At 35.8% G+C, this 14,552-nt stretch overlaps 2 protein-coding genes across 7 annotated transcripts; both read right to left on the reverse strand.

Moving 5' to 3' along the window:
* Positions 1-47: 47 nt before the first annotated feature.
* On the reverse strand, positions 48-5,508 carry LOC116004857 (TIMELESS-interacting protein). 2 transcript variants are annotated; one of them, XM_031245039.1, is made up of 6 exons: positions 5,074-5,508; positions 4,613-4,973; positions 3,214-3,336; positions 1,401-1,500; positions 521-633; positions 48-411 (listed from the first exon to the last, which is right to left on the reverse strand). In XM_031245039.1, the coding sequence occupies exons 1-6, from the start codon at positions 5,130-5,132 to the stop codon at positions 214-216; spliced, it is 954 nt and encodes a 317-aa protein (XP_031100899.1). In that variant the 5' UTR covers positions 5,133-5,508; the 3' UTR covers positions 48-213. The 2 variants fall into 2 exon arrangements, with proteins under 2 accessions (XP_031100899.1, XP_031100901.1); XM_031245041.1 differs by having other exon boundaries at positions 4,613-4,986; positions 5,074-5,504.
* A 622-nt stretch (positions 5,509-6,130) lies between these two features.
* Positions 6,131-11,808, reverse strand: LOC116004856 (uncharacterized protein At2g02148). 5 transcript variants are annotated; one of them, XM_031245038.1, is made up of 9 exons: positions 11,697-11,800; positions 11,373-11,570; positions 10,079-10,202; positions 9,640-9,981; positions 9,056-9,218; positions 8,005-8,128; positions 7,845-7,894; positions 6,963-7,223; positions 6,131-6,574 (listed from the first exon to the last, which is right to left on the reverse strand). In XM_031245038.1, exons 2-8 carry the CDS (start codon positions 11,553-11,555, stop codon positions 6,992-6,994), a joined length of 1,218 nt encoding a protein of 405 aa, XP_031100898.1. In that variant the 5' UTR covers positions 11,556-11,570; positions 11,697-11,800; the 3' UTR covers positions 6,131-6,574; positions 6,963-6,991. The 5 variants fall into 5 exon arrangements, with proteins under 5 accessions (XP_031100898.1, XP_031100895.1, XP_031100894.1 ...); XM_031245035.1 differs by having other exon boundaries at positions 6,283-6,574; positions 7,845-7,910; positions 11,719-11,808; XM_031245034.1 differs by having other exon boundaries at positions 6,283-6,574; positions 7,845-7,910.
* Between the last annotated feature and the right edge of the window lie 2,744 nt (positions 11,809-14,552).

A 14,552-nucleotide genomic window follows, 5' to 3' on the forward strand; every position in this document is an offset into this window, starting at 1 on the left:
TATTCTCAAATCTCATATTATCACCACAACTAGTCAAAACATCCACATTAAGAAACAAACTTATATTTCAATTGGATAATGCATGTGAATACTAATCCAAAACAGAGAAACTGAATAAATATATAATAGAAACATTAATCATATTGAAAATTAAACATAACAAAAGATATTATGCTTTGCACAAAACAAAAATAAAAATAATAACTAATAAGTCTAGAGGGCATCAGGTTGGGCAGATCGTGCAGCACGAGCAATAGCAGCTTTTTGTAATGCCTTCAGCTTGTTTGCCTCCATACGAACTCTTTGCTCTTCTGAGATTTCAATTACCTTTGCATCACTTGCCACATTACTGCTTGTTGGCTCTTTGCTTCCACTTTCATCACTCTTACCCTGTGGCTGATGAGTTGGTTCCTGTCCGTGATCCATCATGTTCACAAATAATCACATCAACTTCAGCAAACAATGCACTAGAACCGAACCATATGATTTTAACCAGCAGAAGCATGATATTGATACTTACTTTCATTGCATTCTCCCAGGCCTGATGAATCATTTCTTGTTCAAAGACATCTCCATCAAGGTTCGTAACACCATCTTTCTGGAGAGAATTTGGTTCCTCTAAGCTCCTATTCTCTGAAAGATAGGAACATAGTTCAGTACTTAATTATATGGTGAATTAATGGCACAGTTAATAGCTAAGAGAAAACCAAGACTAGGATTATGGCCTAATTTGGAAGCTGGAAATGAATTTGAAGTTTGTGCAATGATCTGAAAATGCACCATATTGGCGTAGTTTTCTTTTTAACAGAAAATCTGAACATGCAGTATGCAACTATGCTGGTAAGAAAGGGAAATGCTTTATGGAAGAGCATCTGATGGAGAATCTTGTGAAATGTATTATTCAAGGGTATGTTTACTAGTCTCTGATCTAAGGAAATCTGAATAGACTTATGGAGTAACAAATATTAATACAATTAGCAGCAAAGACAGGCATCGGCTGTCTCAAATTCAGAGTCCACTTTGGGTTTCAAATATAACCAATTAGTCAATTACAATGGGTGCAATGCACAAAAGCTGTTTTTTTAATTCTACAAGTCAATCAGAAAAGCTAGTGAATTATATATATTTCCCATTCTCAATCCATAAAGATGTGTAGTAAGGTTAACAATTCCTAGCAGAGACCCTATACACTGTTACATTATTTCATTCTGTACTTAAAGTGGTCTGAACCAAATTATGAAATAAGTTTATTTGAGATAGAGACTATATATGCTGTTACATTACTTTATTTATTCATTACTTAGGTGATTTGAATCAAAATTATGAAATAAGGTGGGGAGTAAACTAATTATTTACTAACAAATAGTCAAATATTCATAAAGATATTGATCTATGCGTACCTTGTTCCTTATTTGAGATCTGTTCTTGAACTTCTGGCTCATGGAGCTTGGCTGGATCAACTCCATTGGCAACCCTTTCTCGCAAATCTCTCAAACATAACTTGTGAACAAAGAATAAAAATATATTGGGTGAGAACATGTAACACTGATGAGCCTCAGCCTAGCCACTTCAAACAACATCACTTAGAAGAGAGAAAGTTAGTAGTGAAGATGGAGCAAAAAATAACCAGGAAGCTTCAACTTAGCCAAATGATGCCAATGGCAACAACTCCTTCATAGCCATCTCCTCCAATGCTTCAATCTTGACAAGGCTCATCAATCCTTCATTTTGAGCTTAATTTCTTTGAATAGTGATAATGCTATGGAAGCCTAATGGCTTGAAAACAAGACTGCCCAAGTCTTTTTCCAAATCAGTGTCACCAGACCCAGCGAAGCTGAGCTGGCAATTAAGGCTGAAAGAATTATTGATGGGGGCAAGAGTGGTGGTTTGTCAAGAAAGGAGAGAGTTGAGAGAGATTTGCAGTAGAGACAGGAACTTTCAAATGACTTGTAGGCTTGTATCCATGATCACAATCATCTTTATCATTCATTTCTTCCTACTTTTATTTTTGGATCAAAAGATAGCAATTAGGTTTATAGGAACTATTGCCTAAGTTATCCAATGAAGGACCATGTATTTGGGGATTAAATCTAAATGTGCAACTCCAATTACCAAAGGACTTGAGTACATCCTCATAAGAAGGGTCCAGAAGTGCACTTCTCCGTAGTCTCAAAAATATATAATCAAATTTATATTGCTAAAAGGTTCATGGACTCAAAACATATTGAATAATAACCATGTTGCATGATCAATATGGATATAATAGAGTATGTTGGATTGGTAATCCATGAGTAATTGTAACCAGATGAGCAAGAAACGGCATTATTAGTCAAAGAGTGCATCCAGAATTGAAACCTTTCTTATGCAGACCTTAAAACTAGCTTATCATCCTAAGAAAATGAAAATTCATGTTCGAGTAATTGCTGTATATTGGAAACAATTTGACCAACTGATGGGGACTTGTGTAGGCTGGAAATAAGATATGATGCAGCAGCTTACCTTTTAGCCAAAAACCAACTACAATAACGCTGTAATCTTAGGTGCAAAAGGCAACAAATGAGTATCATGATTACCTACCATCATTCAAACAATGACAAAGGAGCCAATATCAAGTATACTTCATATAGGTGTGTGTTTCATCCTATGATTAATGAAATGTCATGATGTTGTTGCTACAAAAGATGGCACCCAAGTTGACATATTAAGCAGGTGCAAAGATATATGACAGCAAATGTTCTAAAGGAGTCAGAATTCAAGCCCTTTAAACACTCAAAGGGAAATTGTTGGATGTTTGTACTTACAAAAAGGTGGATGCCTGCAAGATAGTCTATTAAGAGTAAAATAGGCCTTAATGAGTACCTTGGGACCAAACCTTTTTAGAGCAAAAAGTGCAACAGAGCAACAAGGGCTGAAATGATTAAGCACAAAGCAAAGCACTCACTTTTTCACCCAAAAAAAAAAGAGCACCACAACAACACAGCATAAACAGCTTTTAGTAGTTTGATTATGTACATATTATTTATAATGATATGTTAATGTTTGATTATGCAAATAGCCTAATAACAAATTATGCATTCTATTTTTAAGCTTATAATCACATAAATCCATATTCCCATGCCAAATACATGTTCCATCTCAAATAAATTGTTTTATGCAACACAAACTTTAAACATAAGGTAGATACAAAGACCACAAAATGGATGCATGGATTACCTTGACACGCTTTGAGGAACCAACTTTCTCAACCTTATGTACAAACTGATCAAAGGAGTAGTAGGGAAGTAAGCGTGAATGCCAATCAGCATACAAGCCAAGTAGGTTTCTCAAATCAGTGACCTGCAGCAAATTCAACAAACTAAGCTTCAAATCTCTAACCACAAATGACAAAAGATGTAAATAAAAGATCATTGCTTCTTACCAGCATAGAGGATAATTAGAACAGGATCAACTGATGACATTCTCATGGCTTAGTTTTTGCTAAATCCTAATAGTATAGTGTTATGGAATATATTTTAATATATGGAATCTCTATGGATTAGGGAGTCATTTAGGTAGGTAGGCATATGGAAACTTGTTTCCTATTCGTAGTCTTCTAGCACCTATTTATAGGCCTTTGTATTCTCTTTTCTATATGACAATATATGGCAGTATAAGACAACATATTCAAAAAACCTCTCTTTACTTTCCTAACATACAGAAATGAGATCCAACAGGCAGGGGAAGAGGCCCCCAAATTTATTAATAGGTATATATGTATATATTACTTAGAATAAGGATAAAAATACTCTTTAGGCCCCCCTCTAAAAAAATGTTAAAGTCTATTATGTATAGATTAAATGAGCCCAAAATATATACATTAAAGACCAAATTCACTAAAAAAAAAATCAAGTAATCAAATACACCATTTTTTCTTCTTTTAGGATGTACATTTGCTAGTTTAAAAGATTTGTTTTTAAAATGACAAAAACTAATATTGATTTTCTTAATTGTACCTCAAATTTTAGAATATTGGTTAATAAGATAAGTAAAATGAATATCATTTAATTATCAAAAAGATTGTTGTCAACAAAATAAGTGAAAACTTTTATTTAATAAAAGAACGACAAAATTCAAATTTGGGACCATGAAGGGAACAACAGAACATGCTAGTTTATATTTTACACTATACTAGTATTGTTAACAATGGCAGGATAGATCCAGTCAAATCCCACACCAGTGACATTTATATATTTTTGAATGGTATTGATGTAGGAAGTGGAAGTCACTAAATTCTGAGAAGACACAAGTATCGAAAGTATGGATTATGGTATGTGAGAGATATCACTCAACACTCACATTGCGATTAAACATTTTTCCAAGAAAGTTCAAAAGTCATTCTAAGCCAAAAAAAACATGCCTATCAAAAAATCAAATATTAAAAATGAATACTTGCTTATATCATGAATCCATCTAAACTATAAGTAAAAATCTAAATTCATTCTTTAAAAAAGAGATAATATATTTAAAATTGTAGTAAATGTCAAGTTTTCCAAACAATTTTAATAAACTATCAGTAATAATGAGCATAAATTCAATGAAACTGAGGGCGGATAAATGGGAAGCTTAGTAATACCTCGTGCCCACGGCCATGGTACTTGAAAGCACGAGGAAAGTGGCGGAGGATGTGGCCGAGTCCGTCGTCGGAAAGAAGGGAATCAGCAGTCAGTTTGGGCCGCGTCCTCGTGCCCATCTTCAGTTTTGAAGAACTGCCGCCGGCGCTTGAGTTGGAAGTGTACGGCGCCGATTTGCGAGTAGACGTATATGTATTATGAGGAGTAGAAGTGGAATTGTTAGGGTTACTGCCATTACTGGGATTGGAAGGGCAATCCCTGGACCAGTGGCCGGGGCGGCCGCACTTGTAGCACCCTGTAGGAGCTGCTCCACCGTCGCCGCCTTTCTCCATTTCTCCAATACGATGTTTTCCTCCTTCTCCCCTTTAAATTTGCCCTGTGTAGTTGTGTAAGTCGAGAAGGCGGGGATATGATTTTTATGCCTGGTGTTTTGGCGGGAAACTGAGAGAGGGAAATAAATTACCTGGTACACCGGTGAATCATGCTGCTTCTGTTTTTTTTCAAGTTAATACAATAATACATATCATTATCTTTTTGGGATTGATATGCTCATTTTAATGTGGGTTTTCATTGCATTGGGTATTGTTTTTGTTGTCAGTGTGTGATTGATGGTTCATTGCAGTTGTTTGGTCTGTTATGTGTATAGTGTATTATAGGGGATGGAGGATTTTACCAATTATGGTGTAATGTAGTTCATATTTCTTATATTTACCCTGTGCATTATAGAGCGATGATAAGTTTTAAAGAAATGCTACATTATAGAGCGATGATAAGTTTTAAAGAAATGCTATGTAGATTTGATGTTTCTTGCGTTGTCTTTGTTTTCATTTTTGTAGTGCATAGAACTTAATCGATTCACTTGACAGATGTGTTATAGATATTTCATCATGTGAAACAAAGTACTGGTCACCAACTTGGAACGAGTCTATCAAGCTTTTTATTAGGCAATATTTTGATAATTTGGAGCACGGTGTTAATTTATATATAAATTAAAAATAATGTCCACTTCTTTTTAGTGTTTTGTACATATTTCAATACTTTGACCTTTTACAAGTAATTGTGATAACACAATACACAAATGCACATAAATAAATAACCGAACAATAACGAAACATCTGTCCAAAAGACAATAAAATATATGAATAAATACATGTCATTCCATGTATAATGCACACAACGGCCACATGAGTACATATAAGTATATAACAACAAACAACCTATTTGTGTACAACAAATGTGCACAAATAGGTAATAGTGTGCATTTAGCCAAAGCATACTAAAGTGCACACACCACATTACTGTCGATATCATGACATATGAAACAAATCAAAATCAACTAAACAACTACTGAAATAATTACTAAGGAAAAAGATTCTCAAAATAAATTAATAAATATATAAAATGGAAGGAGGGAATATGTGAATGGACTTTCCGCACACAAATGATTAATTTGTCATTAAAAGATAATCTTTTCCTTTTTTGAATGCTAATTAGATTAGATTATTGATGGATCATTGATCTTTTATTTTATATGACTTAAATTTATTCTCATATTTTCATGTAATTTCATGTTCTCATATGATTCTCAATCTACCTATATATATACACACACAATCGGGTATATAAATTCAATCTAAATTAATTCCAAAACCCCTTCTAGTCAACAAAGCGATGACAAAAGGGAGAGAACTTCCCTAAAGATTAAAACCTGAGTTATATATATATATATATATATATATATATATATTCACAAAGGGAAGATTTACAAGAACTTCTCACGCATTTGCATTTACAGTACGATGACTAACCAAATTTTGTAAGGCATCATATCATTTGGTGCACACAACACACTTCAATTCAAATCAAATTCCTAACCTCTTTACACCACATTCCGAGCAGTACTTAGAGGTTTCCCTCAAATAAGGAGCTCCGCATTCATCACAGAACTTGGCAGGACTAGTTGGCTGAAACAAAGTATTGACACAAGACATGTTAAAGTAGTGCAAGGGGGGTATCAACTATTGGGGATTTAGGCTCATATTAATTGTATTTATAACATGTTTGGTGCATATGATCTATATATGTTCCAACTTGATGAGAAGTGTTAGAATATCGTAGCCCCAATCATCATAGCACTAGTTTAGCAGTATGCCATCATTAGTGTATCACTATGAGTATATGACTTTATGAGCATTATCATTGTTATCAATGTATATCTTTCTCTAGTTCAGCTCTTACATATAAAGCTTCATCTCATGATGCTGCCTGCCGAGATCCCTTCACAATCCCTTTAGTTTTAACAAGTGTTGTAAGGTAATCAAGAAAATGCAAAAGATAAAGGGCTTCTCTTACCAGTAAATGCATACGCCTGCCAACATGACCTATTGGTTGTAAGCAAGCCATGTGAGATGAAATAGATCCAGAGTGCTGAGTGTGTGCAGCAATTTCAGGCAAGTGTGAGTGGGGTCCACAATGTTGGTTGTGAGAGAAGTGGGCCATGTGTTGGTTTTGGTTGATATGGTGTTGGTGGCTCTGCTGAATAGGATGAAATTGAGCCTGGTGCGATGTTGGCTGCATGTGTTGTTTCGATGGAGTCTGATCGCTATTTTGTGGCTGAAAATTTATTAAATGAATTAATTAATAAATTTTAGAAATATATAAAATAAACAAAAGCTTTCAAATATCCTTGGCTCCCCGGGTTTTAACTTTTAAAAGCTCTAAAGAAAGCATAAATTGAAGCATCTCTCTACACACGGTCCACAAGGTTTCCTAATCCCATCATTCAAATGCTAACTCTTGAACAAGCTCCAATAGACTTTTGAGCTCAAGTTGCATCAAATTTCAACAGAAATATTTTTTCACTTACAAGAACAAGTAGAAAGATTTTTACTTTTAATTTTACATATAAGAACTAATTTTTTTCAAAATTTGAAATATTTCCTTTAAACTTCTTTTTACTAAAATACAGCACATTGAAAAAAAAGGTTTACACTACTGGGGGCAAGAGGACCCCCGAAACCAAGAAACTCCATAATTCTATAGTAATCCAGTCACAGGACTAATGTGCAAAGAGGGGGAATAGATACACAAACTATTGAACAAAAACAATGCAGATTAATTGAGATGAGCAACTAGGATAGACTTTTACTTCCAAAATTAATTTCTTTCCCATCTTAACCCCCACCCCTCTCCCCCAACACAATATAAAGAGACAAAAAAATATGTATGTCTTACTTCAGTGACAGAATGGTAACCTTGGGCTTCAGCCATCTGAGAAGCATTATCTGTTCCCGTGAATGTCTAGAAAATATGTAAACAACTTATTTGTCCACTTACTTTCCATCCCTATTAAGGAAAAAAATATGGAAATATTTAAAGAGGAATTAGATTATACCGGCAATGCAGGGATGTTGGGAATAGAGTTTGATGCTACACGTCTATACTTGTGCCTAGGTGCATAGAACTTGTAATCTTTTGGAGAGACAGCTACTTCACTACGACCTGTCAATCTTTTGAACCTGGATGCACGGATAAACAAACTTAAAGAGCATATCTGACAACAAATAAAACTGAAATATTTCACTAAAATTATAACGTGTCAAATATAGTGGTTATATTTTTAAAAAAAAATTATTAAAAAAGTGAATGTCATGGTACAGGATATGCTTGTAGCCTTGTACCATAGCAATATTTAAATAGAACACTCAGTTCATATTTGACAGCGTCATGGATCTAAGTAGAGAATAAAAAACGAGAAGTACAGTATATGCACATTACACCAGGAAAAATGTCTCTAAGAAGATATCTAATTAAGAAAACAAAAATGAAGGGCAGTGAATCTAGTATTTTGGCCATGTAGACAGCTAAAAGCATATGCTTTTCAGTGATTTCAGATTGCACAAAGTTCAGGGGTATGCATATCAATCAAGCTTGCAGTGCAGTGACCCAGATTTCTAATTGCATTTTTCCCTGCTAGATTCACAATACAAAATACACTTAACACTTGTATGGTAGTACATAGCCACATGTGATGGATCTATCTGATATAAATTTTATTGCAGTGCCATTTTAACTCAGAATTTTCTAGATTTGACAGAGATGGCCAGATGGGTGGACAATAATCCCCCAATATACTTTTGTTAAAATTTATTTTTTTTTAAAAAAAAGGATTAAGGGAAAAAGAAATTGAAAGTTTTTTGCAATACTCAGTACACTAAATTATACAGGGGGAACAAACTTACAAAAAAATAAATAATATATATGGGGATAGAAAGATTGAAGGCAACAGCATAAAAAATAATGCATGGTGAAAGATGTTAATATTTGCATGCCAAGCGTATTCAGAAAATCCTATCAATAAAAAATCAGCCAAAGAGATTGATGGGCATTAGAAACATTAATGAAGTTGCAAAGCAATAAAAAAAAGGTCATTATTCTCATAATACCACTCAATATCATCAATGTGCATACTTGTTGGTCTCTCAACAATAGCTAGACCATTAACAACAACAAAACGAACACGCTTCTTCTCCTGTATTACTAATTCGGGAAATCTTGACCGTGTTTCAAAAGAAGTTGCCAATTCCCGACGTTTATACATGCAAGATCCTGTAGTAAACAAAAAAATCCTCAAATCCTGCATGATGCAAGAGTCTTATGGCTAAATGGCTAATATCATTCAGCACTCACTTTATTCTTGACACACAAAGCAAAATGCTGTTACATGTTTTTCATTCACCACTCTCTTTTGTTTACCCTTTTTCTTTTCCTTTCTTCTCTTGACCAGGAAAGAGAGATATCAGGGGATAAAAGGGTTAATAGCATATTTTCTATTTTCAAGGGGAGAGGGAGGAGGGGGTAAGTCATGGAATTCCATAGGATAAGTAGCTGAAGCTGAAAACATTCTGACAAGCCTAATGTTGTATTAGTACACAAATGTAACAGTCAAACTATGTCCCTGAACTACCCCTTCCCGCCCTCACAACTTCCTTCAGCCTAAACAAAAGAAAAGTAGCAAATAGTGTTGTACCTTTCCTGGGAAATTTTTTTGCAAGCTTTCTATACAAGCCGCCAGCTGCTTCAAGGGCCACACCGATGGTTTTTTCACGCATCCCATTCAAGGAAGATAGCCTTAAGTTCACTTCACCAACCAATGTTTCATACATGTTTGCCACATACATCAAAGGCAAAACATGTCGAGGATCACCTTCATGACGAATTTCTCTCGGCTTCCTCTTGTTCAGTTTATCTTGAGAAGATTGTGCCACATAGTCAGACTCCATATCTAACACTTCAACTACATGTGAGCTAATAAAATGATCTACAATGATGTCTAGAAATCTTGCTCTTGCTGACTCGATTGGTGAAACATCTGGTCCAAAAAAGGGATCATCCATTCTAAAAATCCATACAATTATGATTAATATTTTAAAGGCAAATAAAAAAGAAAGAAAGAAAGCTTATGTCACCCTCATTGGTTACAATGTTGTAGGGATCCCTCAAAGATCCACTACTTGCTAGGCTAGTTTGATTTTCCTCCACTGCTACATCGTGAAGTGGTAGAGAGTTCCTGAATGTTTCGTGCATGCAGTCCTGAAAGAAAGTGTGCAGCAAGTATTTAGTTTAAGATAACAATACAATGATTATAAATAAGACACAATATAGAATAAATGAATGAACACTCTATTAGAATATCCAAAAAAATATTTGGAGTGTAAAGATACTCCATCAACAATTATGCTCTTCAAAATGCACCACTCCACCCAATCATCTTATTAAAACACCCAACATATTGGTTCAGTTTGGTAATATTGGGTAGCACAAATATATTGAACCACCTTCACAACAATGAGCATACTTCTTTAACAACTAATTACTACTAACTACATATTATTATAATGGTTAAAGCTAACTAAAGGATAATCTAGAAAGACAACAAACCACAATGTAGGCTTGAGACTCCACATGAGATGTCTAACAAGTTCATTCTCCATTCCCCTCAAATGTACCCCAAAAAACATCCATAATATAGAAAGAGAATCATTCCGTACAGAGATGTGGGTCAACCTTTCAAAATTTAAAGAATAACAACAAAGTGGCAATTAGTTTCTATTTCATATCCAACAGGTGATAATTAACACCATTTCTAAGAGAAGAGCAGAGCTTTTTTGGGTTCACTTCTAGTTAGAAAGGGAGTGGGGCTGATTCTGACTTTGGATGGAAGTAATGTGCATAAGAAAGGCATGCATTGATAAACTAATAGTCTTTGTCAGACTTCAATTAGACCCATCTTGACTTTTCTCACTTTCTAATAGTTTTTGTTTATTTAACCCAGTCCCACCCAGCTACAGAGAGGGCAATGCAATGAATCATATTTCACAAAATCACAGCTTCACATATGCAGCAATATTTTGATCCCAATTTGCAGCAAATAAATGTAATAATGTAGCTTTCACTATACAAAACCGGGGATTCTAAGTTCATACCTCTCTTCCAGTTAGATCAGTCTCACGGATTCTCAAACTTATAACTATTCTTGTTTACTTAGACCAGTCTCCATTTTAATATTTCACTGACAAGGGGACAATGCAATCACTGATTTTTTGATGGCTTTGTCATACATGGTATTAGTATGAACCCGACTTGTAGCAAAGAAACGTAGCATAGCCTTTTACAACGCAAAATCCAAGTAGGCATATTCTTGGAATTGAAATGAATTTTGACTAAGAATCAGCAAAAATAAGTAGAGAATGTAATGCTCACAACAGCAGTGGACTCTTCATCGTTGTCGAGACTATCCTCGGTGACATCACCGCCTCCTCTATCCACGTTGTCGCCTCCGCCACCAAGGCCCTCGGCCGCATTGAGGTCGTGAAGTGAGCTTCCGATGTACGAAGCTGCAGCCGACCTTAAATCGTAGTGCTGCACAGGAACCCTAGTACCCATCCACAACAATATGAACTGAAGACAATAGAGAAAGAGCCACGAATTAGTCGATCACTATAGAGTTTGCCATCTAAAGAAAATACAGCTGAAAGTCGATGAGAAAAGAGTGAAATGGAGAGAAACCGTAACGGATATACAGACCGATGTAAGTGTAAAACCGAACCTGAGGTTGAGGGGTTTATGACTAGCTGTGGGAAAGGAAAAGCGGATTCCCAGCCGAATTGCGAGCCTGTTACTTAAAAGAGTCCTGCCAAAGCCGAAGAGGTTTGGTTAGGTAGGGTGTGGCCTAGCCGGACAATTGTTAAAGGATCATTGTCTGAAATGGCCAAACTTTTAAATCGAGTTGATAGAAGTTCACAACTTTTAAATCATGGACAAATTTGGAAGAAATTTCGTTGAGATTTGCGTTTCTGATTAATAAAATTCAACTCTTAATGGAGTTTGTCAATTTTTTAAAAAGATGTGTTTTTAGCCTAAAATACGACAAATGCAAGTAGTACTTGTGTTTGTCATACGTAATGCTACAAATTAGAAATGTAAGTACTGACTCAGTTCGAAGAATACATAGAGCACGTAAAATAGAAAGCGACGTGGAACTTGCGTCATCGACAGCAATGAGCTATTGAGTTCCACTACGTCACTTTCCTTTGCGACTTGGGGGAAAACGATAGCGCTTCCGACATATGTTCCGACCAGTATTGCAACGTCTTCGGGATCATCAATACTAGATTCTCCCCTAAGATGGCAAAGGAGTTGCATGGGGATGATAATCACTTTCCTCACCCATTTGTTGAGGTGAGGATTGGGAACTTCAAGGAACTCACTCAGATGCACGCGATATCACTTTCCTCATCGAGTAGTTGAATATGATTTGGATGGTCTTGTTGCTAGAATATTCATCCACAAGCTTTGATATTGCACACTTTATGAATTGGTGAGGTGAGGATTGAGAACTTTAGGGAACTCACTCGACGAGATTTTTTTTATAACAAACGCAAGTCCAACTTGGGTTGTGTTGTACGAAATACATATCACAAATACAAGTCACACTTGCGTTTGGTGTGTATATATTGAGAAACACATGTGGGACTTGCATTTCTTGTATTTAAAGTGGAAACAAAAATCATTCCGAAAAAATGACAACCTCCATTAGGACTTGCATTTTTTTACTAGAAACGCAAGTCTCAGTGGAGTTTTTCTTAGAGTTGTCTAAAATTTTAAAGTATCTCACTTTTATCCAATGTCTTTAAGAATTGCCTATTTCAGTCAATAACTTATCAGTTGACATTTTGAAAGAAAAACACTAGGAGTACTTCTTTGTTCATGTGTAAGGACTTATGACCGCCTGTTACGCTTATCTAACTCTTGGGCCAATAGTTAGATGCTAGGTTTGGGCATCAGGGGCCCCAGGTTAGCTCCTACTAATGTGGCATCATCTTCAACGGCTAGAGTGCTAGTTCTTCCCCCCTGTTTCTTTTGGTTGCGATGCCGATTGTTGGGAGCTGAAACACCACATTCCATGTTGATTGAAAATACGTCCGAAAGCGTGTAAATACTTTAAACACATACTTTTTGTAGTGGACTTGACATATGGCACCAATGATGGTTTTAATGAACCATACTGGTAGTTATGTAAGCGGTGGGCGGAAAGTCGGTTGAGCAAGAGTGAATCTTCATTGAGTTGTCGTTCTCTAAGGATGACACATGGGAATTGACTAATGCGTGGTCTCAAAGCGCGTAAAGTTGTAGGAAGTTAAGTCTCAAAGCTAGAGAGAAAGCATTATGAAAGCAACAATCAGAAGTAACAAGCAAATGTAAAGAACGTAAGTAAACCAACACAAGTGTAAACAAGGTGAATGGGTGGAACTTGGATTATGTGTTCCTTGCTAAGATGCAATAAAATGTTCCTATGTATAGGAAGTAGTGTAATGCATTAATCATGATCATTGGAATATGTTATCCATTGTCAATGTTAGTATTCAGACCTATTAACCTATCAAGTAGTATAATCCTGACATTGTAGTGACTCTACCTACTTGAGTCATTTTATCAAACACCTTGTGTCCACATCTTATTTCGGGCTCCGCCTCTTTATGTAAGGTGGGAATTGCAAGTGGAAGAGGCTAAGTGTAATCCTAATATCATGGAAACTATACACCTCTTAGGCCTCTTGTATGATGTGGCCACTCCCCATACAATAGTCTATATAAAGTCCACTTTCAATAGTGATCAAGTCAATACATCAAGTTATTTCCTCCTAATTGCAATTCAAATCATCCATCCATCCTCATGAGTAGATCTAATCCAACCACAGATTGTCCATAGCTAGAATGGAAGGTAAATGGAAACATGATGAAAGCAAGTAAAAGAAAGTAAATTGCAATTGATTAACAAACACATAGCTCCAAATACAATTTTCAATGGAATCCTTTAACAATTGATGATTAGATTCTCCATAGAGCCTTGGATCAAGTTGTCAATTTGGGTCCTAAGAACCCCTAGGGGGATTCTCTCTCTTAAAAAAAATACAAAGTGAGAAATGGTAAAAGTCTAGCTAAGTCTCGCAATTGAGATCAAAGCCTCTTATTTATAGCCAAAAGATCACATCCTATCACTTAGCTCATCATGCGATAACTTCATGCGTGAGAAGCGGAACTATGGCCTCAGGAGTTTCCATCACGCAACTTCCCATGCGCGTGACAACCGGCATGACCAGTTGAACCATCGCACAACTCATCATCCTCATCATGAGCTTCATTAACATGTGACGTGTGGCATGAGTAGCATAAACAACTCCCTTAAGTTTGTGTCATGAGCTCCATTACCGTGTGATGAGACTAGTGATAGTAGAAACATCTCTATGAAGTTTGTATCACACCCGGAGTCATGTGGTAATGCCTTGCATGATGGTCTATTTCCATATCCTTCATGCTTTTGCTCATTTATTGACAATTTTATGCTTGATTTGGTCCTCTTTTTTTTTTTTTTTTTTTTTGG

Source organism: Ipomoea triloba, chromosome 14 (assembly GCF_003576645.1).
Source record: "Ipomoea triloba cultivar NCNSP0323 chromosome 14, ASM357664v1".
Classification (NCBI taxonomy): domain Eukaryota; kingdom Viridiplantae; phylum Streptophyta; class Magnoliopsida; order Solanales; family Convolvulaceae; genus Ipomoea; species Ipomoea triloba.